Source organism: Phacochoerus africanus, chromosome 5, assembly GCF_016906955.1.
Source record: "Phacochoerus africanus isolate WHEZ1 chromosome 5, ROS_Pafr_v1, whole genome shotgun sequence".
Classification (NCBI taxonomy): domain Eukaryota; kingdom Metazoa; phylum Chordata; class Mammalia; order Artiodactyla; family Suidae; genus Phacochoerus; species Phacochoerus africanus.
Window position 1 is genome coordinate 19939244 of NC_062548.1, and position 13687 is coordinate 19952930.

A 13687-nucleotide genomic window follows, 5' to 3' on the forward strand; every position below is an offset into this window, starting at 1 on the left:
GAACTCCTCTCCTGAGCTTCTTGAAGTTCACTTCAGTCACTTGGGTATTTTGTCATCCTTGTCCTGGAATCCAAGTCCTAATACCTAACGATCAGTTTCTGATGATGTCATCATCAGTCAACTTCTTGATTAAAAGCAGTGGTTTCCAAATCTAGGTAAGCATCGAAGCACCTGGAGTGCTCATTTAAAATCCAGAAATGAGAGTTGCCGTTGTGGTACAGTGGAAATGAATCCGACTAGTATCCATGAGGATGCGGGTTGGATCCCTGGCCTCACTCAGTGGGTCAGGGATCTGGCGTTGCCATGAGCTGTGGTGTAGGTCTCAGACACAGCTTAGATCTGGCATGGCTGTGGCTGTGGCCGGCAGCTACAGCTCTGATTTGACCTCTAGCCTGGGAACTTCCATAAGTCAAGGGTGTGGCCCCCTAAAAAGCAAAAAAGGAGAAGTGGAAGCAGAAATGTACTCTTGTGTTCTGCTCAAGAAATTTGAATTTGGCATTTGGGAGCCACTGAATTTAAAAAATATCCCTTGATTTGTTTTCTTGAGGATGAAATAAGTAAAGGAATCAGCACCTTTGTTCATCCACTGTGTGTGTGAAGCTGGATGTGCCAGCTGGCCCCTCTTTCTGGGAAGACAGGCAACGGCGCCCTCTGTGGACCACACTAAGCCAAGCACCTTGTGTGCCTTCCAACAGCCTTCTGAAGTAGGTCCGATTGTTAATCCCATGTGACAGAGGAACCCAGGCTCTGAAAGGTCAGCAGTTAGTTGGCAGTTAGAGAACTTGGGATTGGTAGCGCCAGGAAGCAGGATCCAGAGCCGGGGGCTCTGGCTGTAGAGCCGGCACTCACTGTCCACTGGCAGGGTGAGCCGGGGGCCTTAGCCAGCTTGGAGCAGAGGCCCAGGCCTGGCCCACTGGGACTGGGAAACAGGAGGTATCTGAGAGGCTCTTCTGGAAGAGGCGGGCTTTGTGCTGAAGCATGAAGAAGAGGGTTTAGCTGGGTCGCCCTGGGGGTGGACAGGCACCGTTCATGTTACTTTGCGTGTGGCCCTGCCATCTGGCGTTCAGAAATGCCCATGTGAAGATAAAGAAGCAGACCGCAGGTGGTCCTTGGTTGAACTGGGGCTTCCAGCGGCCGGGGTCTTCTCCGCTTGTGCCCTCTGGCCCAGCCGGCCAGGTATCGTGTGGCACATGGGCTGTTGCCCGTGTGTGACTCTTGGCCTGCCCGGAGCCCTAGGCGAAGGCCTGTGCGCGCGTGGCTCGGCCGGCTGCGCTGCAAGGGAGCCGTACCAGTGCTCAGAGCGACTGCAGCCTGGATCCCCGCCCCGCCCATCCGCATAACCTGCAACGAGCTTCTAGGTCGCTTCTCGATCTCTCCGCACTTTGCTTTCTTCATCCTTAAAATGGTGGTAGTGATGGAGCCTGCCTTGCCGGCCGACGCGAAGATGAAGTGAGTTTGTCTCTGAATCGCTTGGGACAGCGCCTGGCCCCTGGTGGGCACCAGGGGAGTGTGAGCTGCTGTTGGTTTTTTCCTCCCACTGTGCCTTTGCGGACACGTGGGACAAGAATGAGTAAAGTTTCGAGTTCGGTAAAATGTTCGCAGAACTCCAGGGTGCACCGTCCGGGAGAAGTGGCTGGTGGGGTCGGCGGTGATGGGGGCGTCGGGTGGGGCCGGGCTGCAGCTGTGCCCCTGCCTTCCAGGACCTGCCTTCGTTCACCCAAAATGTGCACCGGCTGGTCAACGACCTGCGCTACTACAGACTCTGCAACGACAGCCTGCCCCCCGGCACCGTGAAGCTCTAGGCACGGCCTGCTCGCCGCCCGGGGACAAGGACTCCTGCCGCTGCCACTGCACCACCTCTGCCTGCTGCCACAGGTCTCTCCCAGGCGGACCTCGGCCACTCCTCGGAGCCTCACACCCGGAGCGGTGTCGCCTGCCCCGCCCTGCTCCACGCTCTGCTCCTGCGGAACCGGCCCCAGGGTGCCTGAGCCCTGGCCGGAGCGCACAGTGCGTTTGGAGCAGGCGGGGCCGCGGGGCCAGGTACCAGGGAGGCACCGGGAAACCCTGCGGGGTGGTCCGTGCGGATCATGCGCGTATCAGTCACGAGGCAGAAACACCAAGGACAGCTGTGACAGTGCCACCTTCTCACCATTCCACCTCCCCACCCCTCCCCGGCCCAGCCGGCCCAGGAGAGGCCTGATGTGGAACTCCTCTGGCACTTCTGTCAAGCCTCTCCTCCCCTCCCCTCCCTCCCCTCGATTGCCTTGAAGTCTCTGCTCTTTGTCAGAGATTTGCAGACTCATGGGGGGTTTTTTTGTTTGTTTTTGTTTTCTCATCATTCCATTGTGATACTAAGAAACTAAGAAGCTTAAGGAAGAAATAAAATGCTTATGTTGTTGTTATATAAACTCTGGTGAGGGAGCTTCTTTTCTCCTCAAAACTTCCTGAAGGGCCAGCATCCAGGTGGTGGCGGCGGGACCACCCTGGTGGGGAGCCAGGCAGCGAGGGTGAGGCCTGTGTGTGTGCCCTGGGTGACCCCATCGGAGGGGGCCTGGCTTGGGTGGGGTCTGGTTACACCCCGCCCTCTTCTAGGTGACAGCTTAAACTCTGAGAAGATACAGGGTCCCTGTTTATAGGTTCAGGGCGGGCAGGGGGACTTGGTCTCATAGTTGACCTAATGGTGGAGGTGGGCCTGGAGCCCGGCTGTCCATCCACCTGCTCTTTAGAACGCGGGCTCCCTCCCCTCCCCTCCCCTCCCCTCCCCTCCGAGGGTGGACCCCTCAGTGACTGACATCCTGCCTGGGGACAGCAGGGAGGTGAGGGCCTCCTGACGGGGTGTCTTGAGAATGGGGGGCGGGGGGGGGGCCTGACCGGGACTTGGGGCTCCCGGTATGTCCGAGAGCTGAGGCCCTGACCAGCTGTTCGCATGTGGAAACGGCACTTGTCCTCAAAGTTTCTGGGACAACAGATCAGCAGCTCCTTCTGCTTTAGATGTCCCAGGGACCGGACAGGACCGGGTCATTTCTGGTGAATACCACCCCTGGCGGGGAAGAGGTTTGCTTCCCCAAAAGTGAGGGGGGGGGTGTTCGGTGAAGGCTTCTGGGTGGCACTGGGGAGGAACGGAGTTGGGGCTGATGGCTTCTACTTCTGAGGCCTTTCTTTATGAGCATCAGTTTGATGGGCGTGGGGACCTGGGCTGGGTTTGAGCATCGTGTGTGCGTGCATGTGTGTGTGTGTGAGTGTGTGTGTGCACACCAGCCCCTCGCTCCACATCAATCACAGCCTCCCGGCTGCAGCTCGCCCCGCTTCAGAGTTCACCGCGGAGGGAACTTGAAACCTCAGGTGCTCTTCTCCCCAGAGAATTAACACCCAGTTATTCCTGAGCTGTAAATACCACCTCACCTGCCTAGTAGGCAAGGCGGATGCTGTCTATGCCTGAGACTATGAAAGGGCTTTCTGAAGGCTTAGAGATGCAGGGAGTCAGGGGATGGAGCCTGTGAGGCCCACCCTTGGACCGAACACGAGGCAGGGCTCAGGATGGCAGAGGAAAGGCCTTGAGGAGTCAGGTGGGCTGGGGTTGGAGGAGTTTTATTCCAATGATGGGCACGGCCCCAGCCATAGGGACTCTAGTGAGCTCCCTGTCTTTGGAGGTGGATAGGAAGTGGCTGGATGACCTGCAGGAAGGGTCCCTCCCCTGGGAGGGGGGTCAGACATCTGTCTGACCTGATTCCTCATGACTGCAGTGCTCCATGTGGGGCCTGGTGCAGAGCAGGCCTTAAGAAGCACGGGTGGGACTTCCCGTCATGGCGCAGCGGAAACAAATCCGACTAGGAACCATGAGCTTGTGGGTTCGATCCCTGGCCTCGCTCAATGGGTTAAGGATCCAGCGTGAGCTGTGATGTAGGCCTGGGTAGCTCCATATGTCAAGGGTGCAGCCTTAAAAAAGCCAAAAAAAAAAAAAAAAGCAGCATGGGATGGACTGGATGAGTTCTCGGGCCCATGGCAAATCCAGAAGCAGTCTCTGCATTCTGAGAGAGGGGACAGGAAAGGATGGAGGTGGGCAAGAGGGAGCCCTTAGGTCACTATCAGCCGGGGACGGGCCACAGCTGGGGGTTTCCAATGAGGGGGAGGCTGTCCCGGCTCCATTTAGTGTCCATATCCGGCTTTTCCTCTGGTTTATGTCCTTAGGTCCACCAAGGGCACAGCTGCTGGCTTTGGGAAGGGATCTGATGAAGCATTCCTTTTCACAGTTTCCAGCATTTTCCTCGACTGGCCTCACACAGTGGAGGGTTGATTTTTTTTGAACAGTCTTTTTTTTTCCCCTTTGACCATAAAATGTTGTATGTGGGAAAATGCAGAAAACTTTTTTTAAAAAGAGTCTGCTAGTCCCAGTGCCCAGAGAAAACCACTCAGTATTTTGGCGAATTTTCTTTCCACATTTACCTATGGCTGTGTGAATATGTATGGTTTCTCTCTCTTTTTTTTTTTTTTAACGGCAACACCTATGGCACATGGAGGTTCTAGGCTAGGGCTCAAATTGGACTGCAGCCACCGGCTCACACCACAGCCACACCACCACCAGATCCAAGCTGCCTCTGCTACCTGAGCCATGGCTTGTGGCAACGCTGGATCTTTAACCCACTGCACAGGGCCAGGGATCGAACCTGTGTCCTCACAGATACTAGCCAGGTTCTTAACCCACTGAGCTAGAGTAGGAACTCCTAAAACATGATCGTTAATTGTGGATAGTATTCTATCATATAGCTACACCATGATTTATTTACGCTCATTCTTACTACAAATGATGCTACAGTGAACATCCCTGAACATAAATCTTGGTGCTTGTGCAAATATTTCCATAGGTTCAGCTCCTACAGGTGAAAAATTGTTGACACTTGCGATAGATACCACTGGAGCCTGATCATCTGTTCAAAAGAAGGATGAAAATTAGAGTTGAAAGATGTCTGAGCTGTAAGATTCCATCAACATCCTTTGAGCAAATCAGCCCCTAGTTTTGGGAATCTCTGGGACTCTGAGCCCCAGGGCCTCCTGGCTGGTTCAGGGTGGGCTAAGCAGGCCTCCTGCCCACCTCTGAGCAATATCACTGTCTCCGAGTGACACCTCTACGAGGTAACTGGGACCAAGCAGAAGAAAGAGCTTCTAGTTGACTTCTTGGGCCTTGACAGGAACCATGACTGATGGCGGCTCATCAGTTTCACAAACGTCCCACCGGCCTCCATCAGCCAGGTTGCTGGACTTGAGATAAGACACAGCTTGTGTCTGCAAAGAATTCACAGACCAATGAGGACACAGACTCGGATTGTTGCAGAATCTAAGTACCAAGGACTGGGATAGGGGTTAGGAGTCCAGGAAATGGACAGAGGCTTGCAGACTAGGGAACCAGGGGAGGGCCGAGGATCCGGGGAGGCTTCATGGCAGGTGATGGTCATCTGAGCAGGTTCCTTGAGGAGGTGGAGGAGGTCACCTGTGGGCAAGCAGGTGGAGAAAGGGCGAAGATAGATGGGATGGCATCTTAAGACGGGCGAGCAAGCTGGCCCTGAATGGAGACATTTGAAGTTTGCCATGAAGCTTGGGTGCACAAGAGGTGACTCTAGTTGTATTTTTTCCAAATCAGGAAGGTTTGAGTCAAAAGAGACAGTATCAGCAGTAATTCTGGGACAACAGGTGTAAACTGGGACTTCTCTTCCCCTAGTCCTGGAGGAGAAAGTGCCTGGCAGAGTTCCTGTCATGGCTTAGCGGAAAAGAATCTGACTAGTACCCATGAGGATGCACGTTCAATCCCTGGCCTCACTCGGTGGGTTAAGGATCCGGCGTTGCCATGAGCTGTGGTGTAGGTAGCAGACACGACTCGGATCTGGCATGGCTGTGGTGTAGCCTGGCAGCTAACAGCTCTGATTCGATCTCTAGTTTGGGAACTTCCTTATGCCGAGGGTGTGGTCCTAAAAAAGATTAAAAAAGAAAAAAAGTGGCTGGCCCTTCGAGGCTTGCTGCATCATGGAAGACAGGTGACCCCGGCATCTTTCCTTGACTCACTGGGATGGACAGATGGACTCTGAGCTGGTCGCAAGCACCGAGACAAACAGATGACAGGCAAAGTCGTATTCTGCAGAGCGAGCATTTTGGTGGATGCAGTTTGACCAATTTGGGTCGTTTCCACACCAGCTCTGCGGGGGAGGCTGGAGTCTTCCCTGACCCTCTGGACCTGAGCTGGCTGTCCTCCTCAGAAGCTCTCCTGCAAGCCTTCTCACCGTCACACTCCCACCCCCTACCCCAACCCTCTGCTCGCCTGTATCCCTCACTGGAATGAAATGTCCTTGATGGCAGGGGAGCATGTGTCCCCAGCACTCAGTGTAGGGCCTGGCCTGGAGCATGTAGCCCCAAAGTGGTATATGAGAATTTTCCAGGTTTATCCAAATGAGTTTCTCCTGGGAGAGAAAAGCTAGAGTCACACTGATGTCTCTTTCAGTTCAATTTCTTTTTATCTGTTTTGGCCACCCCGCAGTGTAGGAGTTCCTGGGTCAGGGATCAGATCTGAGCCGTAGCTGTGACTTGTGCCACAGCTGTGGCAACAACTTCTGGCTAATTTTTGACATAATTAAGCTGTGTCCTTGGCGTCTGCTCAGAATGCCTGGCATTACTTTCAGGCTCCTTGGGGGGATGGCACTCAGGTAAATAGCTCCTCAGTGAAGGGTTTCTTTAGCTCAAGGACTCCCTTTTCCGCTCTTCCCTGTCTGCATCATTTGGAAACATCTTTTAGGGAGTTCCCATCATGGCTCAGCAGTAATGAGCCTGACTAGTACCCATGAGGACACGCAGGTTCCATCCCTGGCCTCGCCCAGTTGGTGAAGGATCCGGCGTTGCCATGAGCTGTGGTGTAGGTGGCAGATGCTGCTCAGATCCCACACTGCTGTGGCTATGGTGTAGGCCGACAGCTGCAGCTCTGATTTGACCCCCAGCCTAGGAACTTAGGGCTGCAGGTGTGGCCCTAAAAAGACAAAAAAAAAAAAAAAAAAAAGGAAACATCTTTTAAAAGCCATGTTAATTGATTGGTTCAGGCCCTTGGTGGGATGGTGGGTTTCACCACAGACGTGGCTTAGGCAGCCTCCTGGGTCTGAGCTGAGAGCCTCATTGGTGCCGGCCAGGAGGACAAGGAAGGTGGAAAATGAATTATTTAAACACATCCAGCAGCGCCACAGGCCTGACATGGGTGGGCATTTTGGCACCAGGTGTATTTTCTTTTTAAAAATAAATTTAGGACGTCCCTGTTGTGGCTCAGCGTGTTAAGAATCTAGCTCCTATCTCTGAGGATGCGGGTTCAATCCCTGGCCTCGTTCGGTGGCTTAAGGACCCGGCGTGGCTGTGACTGTGGCTGTGGCGTAGGCCGGCAGCTGCAGCAGCTCGGATTGGACCCCTAGCCTGGGAACCTTCATATGCTGCAGGTGCAGCCCCCCTAAAAGGGGAAAACAAATTCGTTTTCCTTCTATTATACAAATAATATATGTTCCCTTCAGACTCTTCCTATGTATGTACACATGAACTCACCCTCCAGACACCCCTTTCAGGGTGAATAAGATGACGTTGCGTGCATGGCACTGTTCTGTACCCTCAGGCCTCTGCATACACCTTCTGGTGGGTCACAGACCCCTAGAGACCCCAGCTGTCTAGAAGCAGCGCCTAGAACCCTGCGAAGGAACCCTGGCCGCATATCCAGAGCCACACGGGTGTCTGGGGTTAGCTTGGGGCCTGAGGCCGAGTCTCATCTGGAGGCACGGCTCCTTCTGGAAAAGCCAAGATGGTCAGATACCGTCCAATCTTGGAGCCCTCGAGGAGGGTTCAATCCCCGTTTCGCAGAGGTGGGGCTGAGGTCCAGAGGCTGCCACCAGCCCTCGCTCTGCCTCTCCCCACCCCGGTCCAGGATTCCTGAGCTCCCCTGGAGTCGCTGCTTCCAGCCTCTAAAGGGTGACCCTGCTTCCAGCCTCTAAAGGGCGCTGGCGTAGAAGTGATTCTGACTCCGGAGAAGGATGTGCCCAGCATCTCAAACTGCTCCCCCCGCCCCGAGCCCGCCTGGGGAGGGGCCGGGAGCCCCGAGGACGCTCTGGGGGCTTCTGTGACATTGCTGATCTGCACTGCGGCATTTCCAAAAACGGTTCCCATCTCCCCCTCTGCAGGAGGAGACAAGCCCCCACTGCCTTCCTTCGGCAGACCCTCCCCACTGCACCCACCTCAGGATTCCCTGCTTTCGGACCCCATGTCCTTTGCAAAGCTCTGTGTCCTTTGATGCTGGCCCGCCTGGCAAGACCACAGACGACAGATCTGCCGCCTGCCCGCTGCGGCTCTGACTGTGAAAGCCGTTTTTCTGTGATAATTGACCTCCTTGAAAGTCAAAGCAGGACCACCAGCTGGCCCTCCCGAGCTTCCAGAGCCTCCTGCTGTTGGAGAAAACGAGTTTGTTCTGCAGTCTGGGTGAGGCTTGATTCTGTCAAACCCAGCAGCCTCCCCTTTTCTTTTTCTGCTTTAAGAAAGGCCCTGGGGAGTTCTCGCTATGGCGCAGTAGGATTGGCAGCATCTCTGCCGGGCCAGGATGCGGGTTTTTTTGTTTTTTGTTTTTCTTTTTGTCTTTTTAGGGCTGCCCTTGCAGCATACAGAGGTTCCCAGGCTAGGGGTCAAATTGGAGCTGCAGCTGCCAGCCTACACCACAGCCACAGCCACTTGGGATCTGAGCCACATCTGTGGCCTACACCACAGCTCACGACAATGCTGGATCCTTGGTCTCTCTCTCTCTTGCTTCTTTTTTTTTTTTTTTTTGGTCTTTTTAGGGCTGCTCTACTGCATATGAAGGTTCCCGGGCTAGGGGTCCAATCAGAGCTACAGCTGCCGGCCTACACCCCAGCCACAGCAATGCCAGGTCTGAGCCGCATCGGCAACCTACACCATAGCTCATGGCAACACTGGATCCTTAACCCACTGAAGCCAGGGATTGAACCCACATCGTCATGGATACTAGTCAGATTCGTTTCCGCTGCACCACAATGGGAACTCTGCCAGGATGCTGTTTTGATCCCTGGCCCAGGACGGTGGGTTAAAGGATCTGGGGTTGCCGCAATTGCAGCTCGGATCTGATCCCTGGCCCAGGAACTCCATATGCCTCAGGGCAGTCAAAAAACAAAACAAAACAAAGCAAAACAAAAAACATTTGGAAAAAAAAAAAAGAAAAGAAAGGCCTGCGATGGGGCTATGAGGGCCTGGTTCCCAGCTCTGCCTCCTGTTGGCTAATTGGTATGGATGAGTCTTTTTTGTTTGTTTGTTTAGGGCTGCACCCTTGGCACATGGAGGTTCCCAGGCTAGGGGTCGAACCGGAGGATGGATATTTGTTGAAGTGTTGAAGGAGCATCAGAGGTGACAGCTGGATGCGCCCAGTCAAGTAGCCCAGAGACTTAGATGAGATAAAACCATTTCTGGACTAAGTGCCCCAAGGTTTCGAACAGACTTAGGGGAGTTCCCATTGTGGCTCAGCGGAAATGAATCTGACTGGTATCCAGGAGGATGCAGGTTCGATCCCTGGCCTCACTCGGTTGGGTTAAAGATCTGGTGTTGCCAAGAGCTGTGGTGTAGGTTATAGATGCGGCTCAGATCTGGCATGGCTGTGGCTGTGGTGTAGGCCAACAGCTGCAGCTCCAATTTGTCCCCTAGCCCAGGAACTTCCATGTGTAGCCCTACAAAGAAAAAACAAAAACATCTCAAAAGAGACTTGGGTTCTGGGGCCCTGGGAACTTCTTAAAGAAGAGTGGGGGGAAAAAAAGTGTGTTGGGGGAAATAACAATAAAAAATAAATTTAAAAAATTAAATTAAATTAAAAAAAGCAGAGCCCTCACTCCAAGATCTTCAGCCACGGGCAGGATTGAGCTCATTTGAGGGCTGACAGACCACACGGATGCCTGGCTAGAGAGGTTGTTTCCAGGTCCTCAGTGCTGGTCAGTGCTTTGGTAGCTGGAGAGATGGAGCACGCAGAGGGGGGCAACACCGTCTCCCTACAATGATGAGATGTTGAGCTGTGGGTTTAGTGAGAGTGGATCCCAGGATAAAGATCTGGTGGAGCCCTGAGGACAGTGGAGCTGAAACTCTAACCCTGTGGTGGCAACCTCCAGTGCCTGCCAGGATTAGACTAGGGATAGAAATGAGCGAGCAGATCTGATGGAAGACAATAGGGAGTGGTGGGGACTGTGGTGAAATGGGGAGACTGTCTCCTATCTAAAGAAATTGCTCAGCTCCAGCCAAGTCTGCCAGCTGGGCATGCAGGCCCAGTGCCAGCAGACGTTCAGATTGTTTCTAAGAAGTTGGAGAGTCCAATTGTTTATATGCAAACTCCTGATTTAAAATCTTGGCTCAGGAGTTCCCATCGTGGCTCGGCAGAAGCGAACTCAACTAGTATCCATGAGGACGCGGGTTCTATTCCTGGCCGTGCTCAGTAGGTTAAGGATCTGGCATTGCCATGAGCTGCAGTGTAGGTTGCAGATGTGGCTCAGATGTGGCGTTGCTGGGTCTGTGGCATAGGCTGGCAGCTGTAGCTCTGATTCAACCCCTACCCTGGGAACTTCCATATGTGGCGGGTGCGGCCCTAAAAAGATAATAAATAAATAAATAAATAAATAAATAAATAAATAAATAAAATCTTGGCTCACATTAAAAAAAAAAAAAGTCATGCCAGGAGTTTTCCACAGGTTAAGTGGACCCTCTTATAGGCATCTTATGGTTCAGAGGTGCTAAGTTGCTTGATGAATAGCACACAGCATTGAGATGGCCTGTCTGGGTGGGGTGACCTCACGGTCTTCTGAGTGGGGGCTCTGAGTGGCTCCATTCCCTAGAGAGGGGGGCTCCAAGGGTCTCTCCAGCTAGGAGGGCTGGCTTCCTGAAGCCTTCAGTCAGAGGGGGCAGGAAGGTGATGCTCAGGTTCCTGGAGGGACAAAGCCACCTGTGACCCTCCCTCTTGGTTGACAGGGATGGGACCGGGCACCCGCTCCCGTGTCTGATGGAAGCAGTCGTCACGCCTGTTCATGGAGGAGGCAGCCCTCCTGCAAGGAAAGCGGGGGAAATTGGATGTGGCTCTTCTGGCTGCTATGGCCGCATTCTTAGGGGGCTTGGGAGAGCACTTGGCATGCAATGCGTGGACCAGACTCGCCTTCTGCAAATCCCCCACCTGTCTTCACCTTGTCCCTTCGCAAGGACCTCAGCACTAAGGATTGCCATAGCGAGAAGGATTTACTCTCAATGGGTCTGCCCAGCACGGCCGTGCTTTCTCGGCTTTGAAAAACTATATCCCTTAATAAAAGTTTCATGACTCAATTAAGCGAGGGAGGCATGTAATCCCAGCCCCTCCTGTCCTGATCGCAAAGATTATCCCTGGGCGTTGGTCCCAGGAACGTTCCTGGGTTTGACACAAGTGCTGTCTTCAGGGGCATCTCCTGCTGAGGTTTCTGGGAGTTGGGGGGCACCCTGGGCAGAAGGAGCCACTCTCTCCAGGCCTCTCTGCCTTTGCCTCCCTCTGCCCTCTTGTGGCAGTCATTGGCCATTTTGGCTGTCCAGAAGCTACCCCTGTTTCTGCCCTAATCACCCCTGGGGACTGTTCGTAGCCCTTTGCAATAGGCCCCTCCTCTCAAGAGGTGGGGTCCCCTCCCTTTAGATCTCAGCAGAGGTGCTTAGACCAATAGAATGCATGGAAGTGACTCCACGTGGGTGTCCAGGGCAGAGCTTGGGGGGGCCTTGAGGCTTCCGCCTCTGCCTTCTAAGATCCCAAGACTTCGGTGCAAAACGGGAGCCCCATCTAGCTGAGCAGGGGTGGGGGGCTCACGTGGAGAACTGAGGCACTCCAACGAGCATCATACCAACTTCCAGGTGTGCAAGTGAGATCATCACGGATCCTATCGCCCCAGTCGGGCCATCAGAAGTGGTGCCAGGAGAGCATAGCATAGCTGCTTAGATTCCAACCCACGGAAGCATGAGAAACAGTAATTGTTGCTAAGTTTTGCAAGTTTTTTTTTTTTTTTTTTAATAATTGTTGCAGCCACCTCTCTCAGTCTCGGCCATGAAGTTTGGGCAGGTCCTGACCCCGGACACAGCTCCAGGGGTGGGTCCTGACTGCCTTGAGCCAATCGGAGCATCCCATTCTCTCTGTCTACAGTGAGACATTAGAAACCATTGGCTGGGACTTCTGAGAAAGAGAAATTTCCCCACCATCTAGGAAAGAGCTGGTGTGGTGTGAGACTGTGAGGTCAGGAGTCAAGGCAGCAATTTTTTTTTGCCTGGGAAGTCCCTTCAGGGGGACTTCCATGTGCACCCAGAGGTTGGAGAGATGAAGCCAACACTGTGGAAGGTAAGCCAGAAGGGTAGAGAGGACCCAAGTCCTCGACAGCTTTGAGCTGCTAGATCAAGCCATACCTGACCAGACTTTCCCACTGGGCTTCTCAATGAGTCCCCTTTGAATGGTTTAAACCAGCCCTAAATGACTCACTTCCCTCCAAGCTGAGGCACAAATACACTTGGGGGTGTATTTATAGATTTTTTTTTAAAGAAGTTGGAGCTCGGGAGTTCCTGTTGTGGCACAGTAGAAATGAATCTGACTAGGAACCATGAGGTTGCGGGTTCGATCCCTGGCCTTGCTCGGTGGGTTAAGGATCTGGCGTTGCTGTGAGCTGTGCTATAGGTTGCAGACACAGCTCGGATCCTGCATTGCTGTGGCTGTGGTGTAGGCCAGTGGCTGTAGCTCTGACTGACCCCCTAGCCTGGGAACCTCCATATGCCACGGGTGCAGCCCTAAAAAGACAAAAGAAAAAAAAATTTCATGAGGCCTAGACTGAGAACGGAGCCACCAACATTTCTATCTCATGCTACTGGCAAAGCCACGTTCACAGTTCAGAGGCAAAGAAGCAGGCCCCGCCCCCATGGGAAGGGCAGTGTTAACTGGCAAAGGGCACAGATACAGGGTGGATATAGAACGGAGGGCAAAGAGTTCCCGCTGTGGGTCAGTGGATTAAGAACTCGACACCGTGTCTGTGAGGATGTGAGTTCCCTCCCTGGCCTCGCTCAGTGGGTTAAGGAGCCAGCATTGCTGTGACTGTGGCGCAGGCTGGCAGCTGCAGTTCTGATTGGACCCCTAGCCTGGGAACGTCTCTATACTGCAAATGCAGCCTGAAAAAGAAAAAAGAATGGAAGCCAAGCATGGGACTGACTTCACTGATTCATCCCAAGACCCTAAATCCAGCCCTGTGTGCCGATCCGTGGCTCCATGCACAAACCCCAGCCGAATCCCTTCCTGGGTCAGCCTCCCCCCATGTGTGCTGGTCAGGCAGTAGATTTTCTCGCCCTAGTATCCTTAACCCGACAAGGCAGCCTCTCTCCCTTCCACGGGGTTGAGCCCAATGCTTGGCTCGCCTCACTCCTGGGGGGCAGGGGAGGGAGGGGCAGGATGGGAAGAGGTCCCATCCTTCCCACTTCTCCACGTTTCACCGCCTTCACCTATTTTAACAAAACCCTCTTTCAATTCAATAGATTTCTTTCCTGCTCAAACACTCCACACAATGGTACCTGAAATATTTATTCCATTAGAAAAACCCCCAAAATACAAATAAATAAAGAACCCCCCCTCCCAACACACAGAATGGAGTTGATCACG

At 53.5% G+C, this 13687-nt stretch overlaps 1 protein-coding gene across 1 annotated transcript in view; it reads left to right on the top strand.

Moving 5' to 3' along the window:
- The window catches only part of XPO6 (exportin 6), a 108002-nt gene extending 105594 nt beyond the window's left edge, over positions 1–2408 (top strand). The window contains exon 24 of the mRNA XM_047780235.1: positions 1701–2408. Coding sequence (XP_047636191.1) covers positions 1701–1802 — 102 coding nt within the window. The 3' untranslated portion in view covers positions 1803–2408. The remainder of the gene's footprint in view (positions 1–1700) is intronic.
- Positions 2409–13687: the final 11279 nt, after the last annotated feature.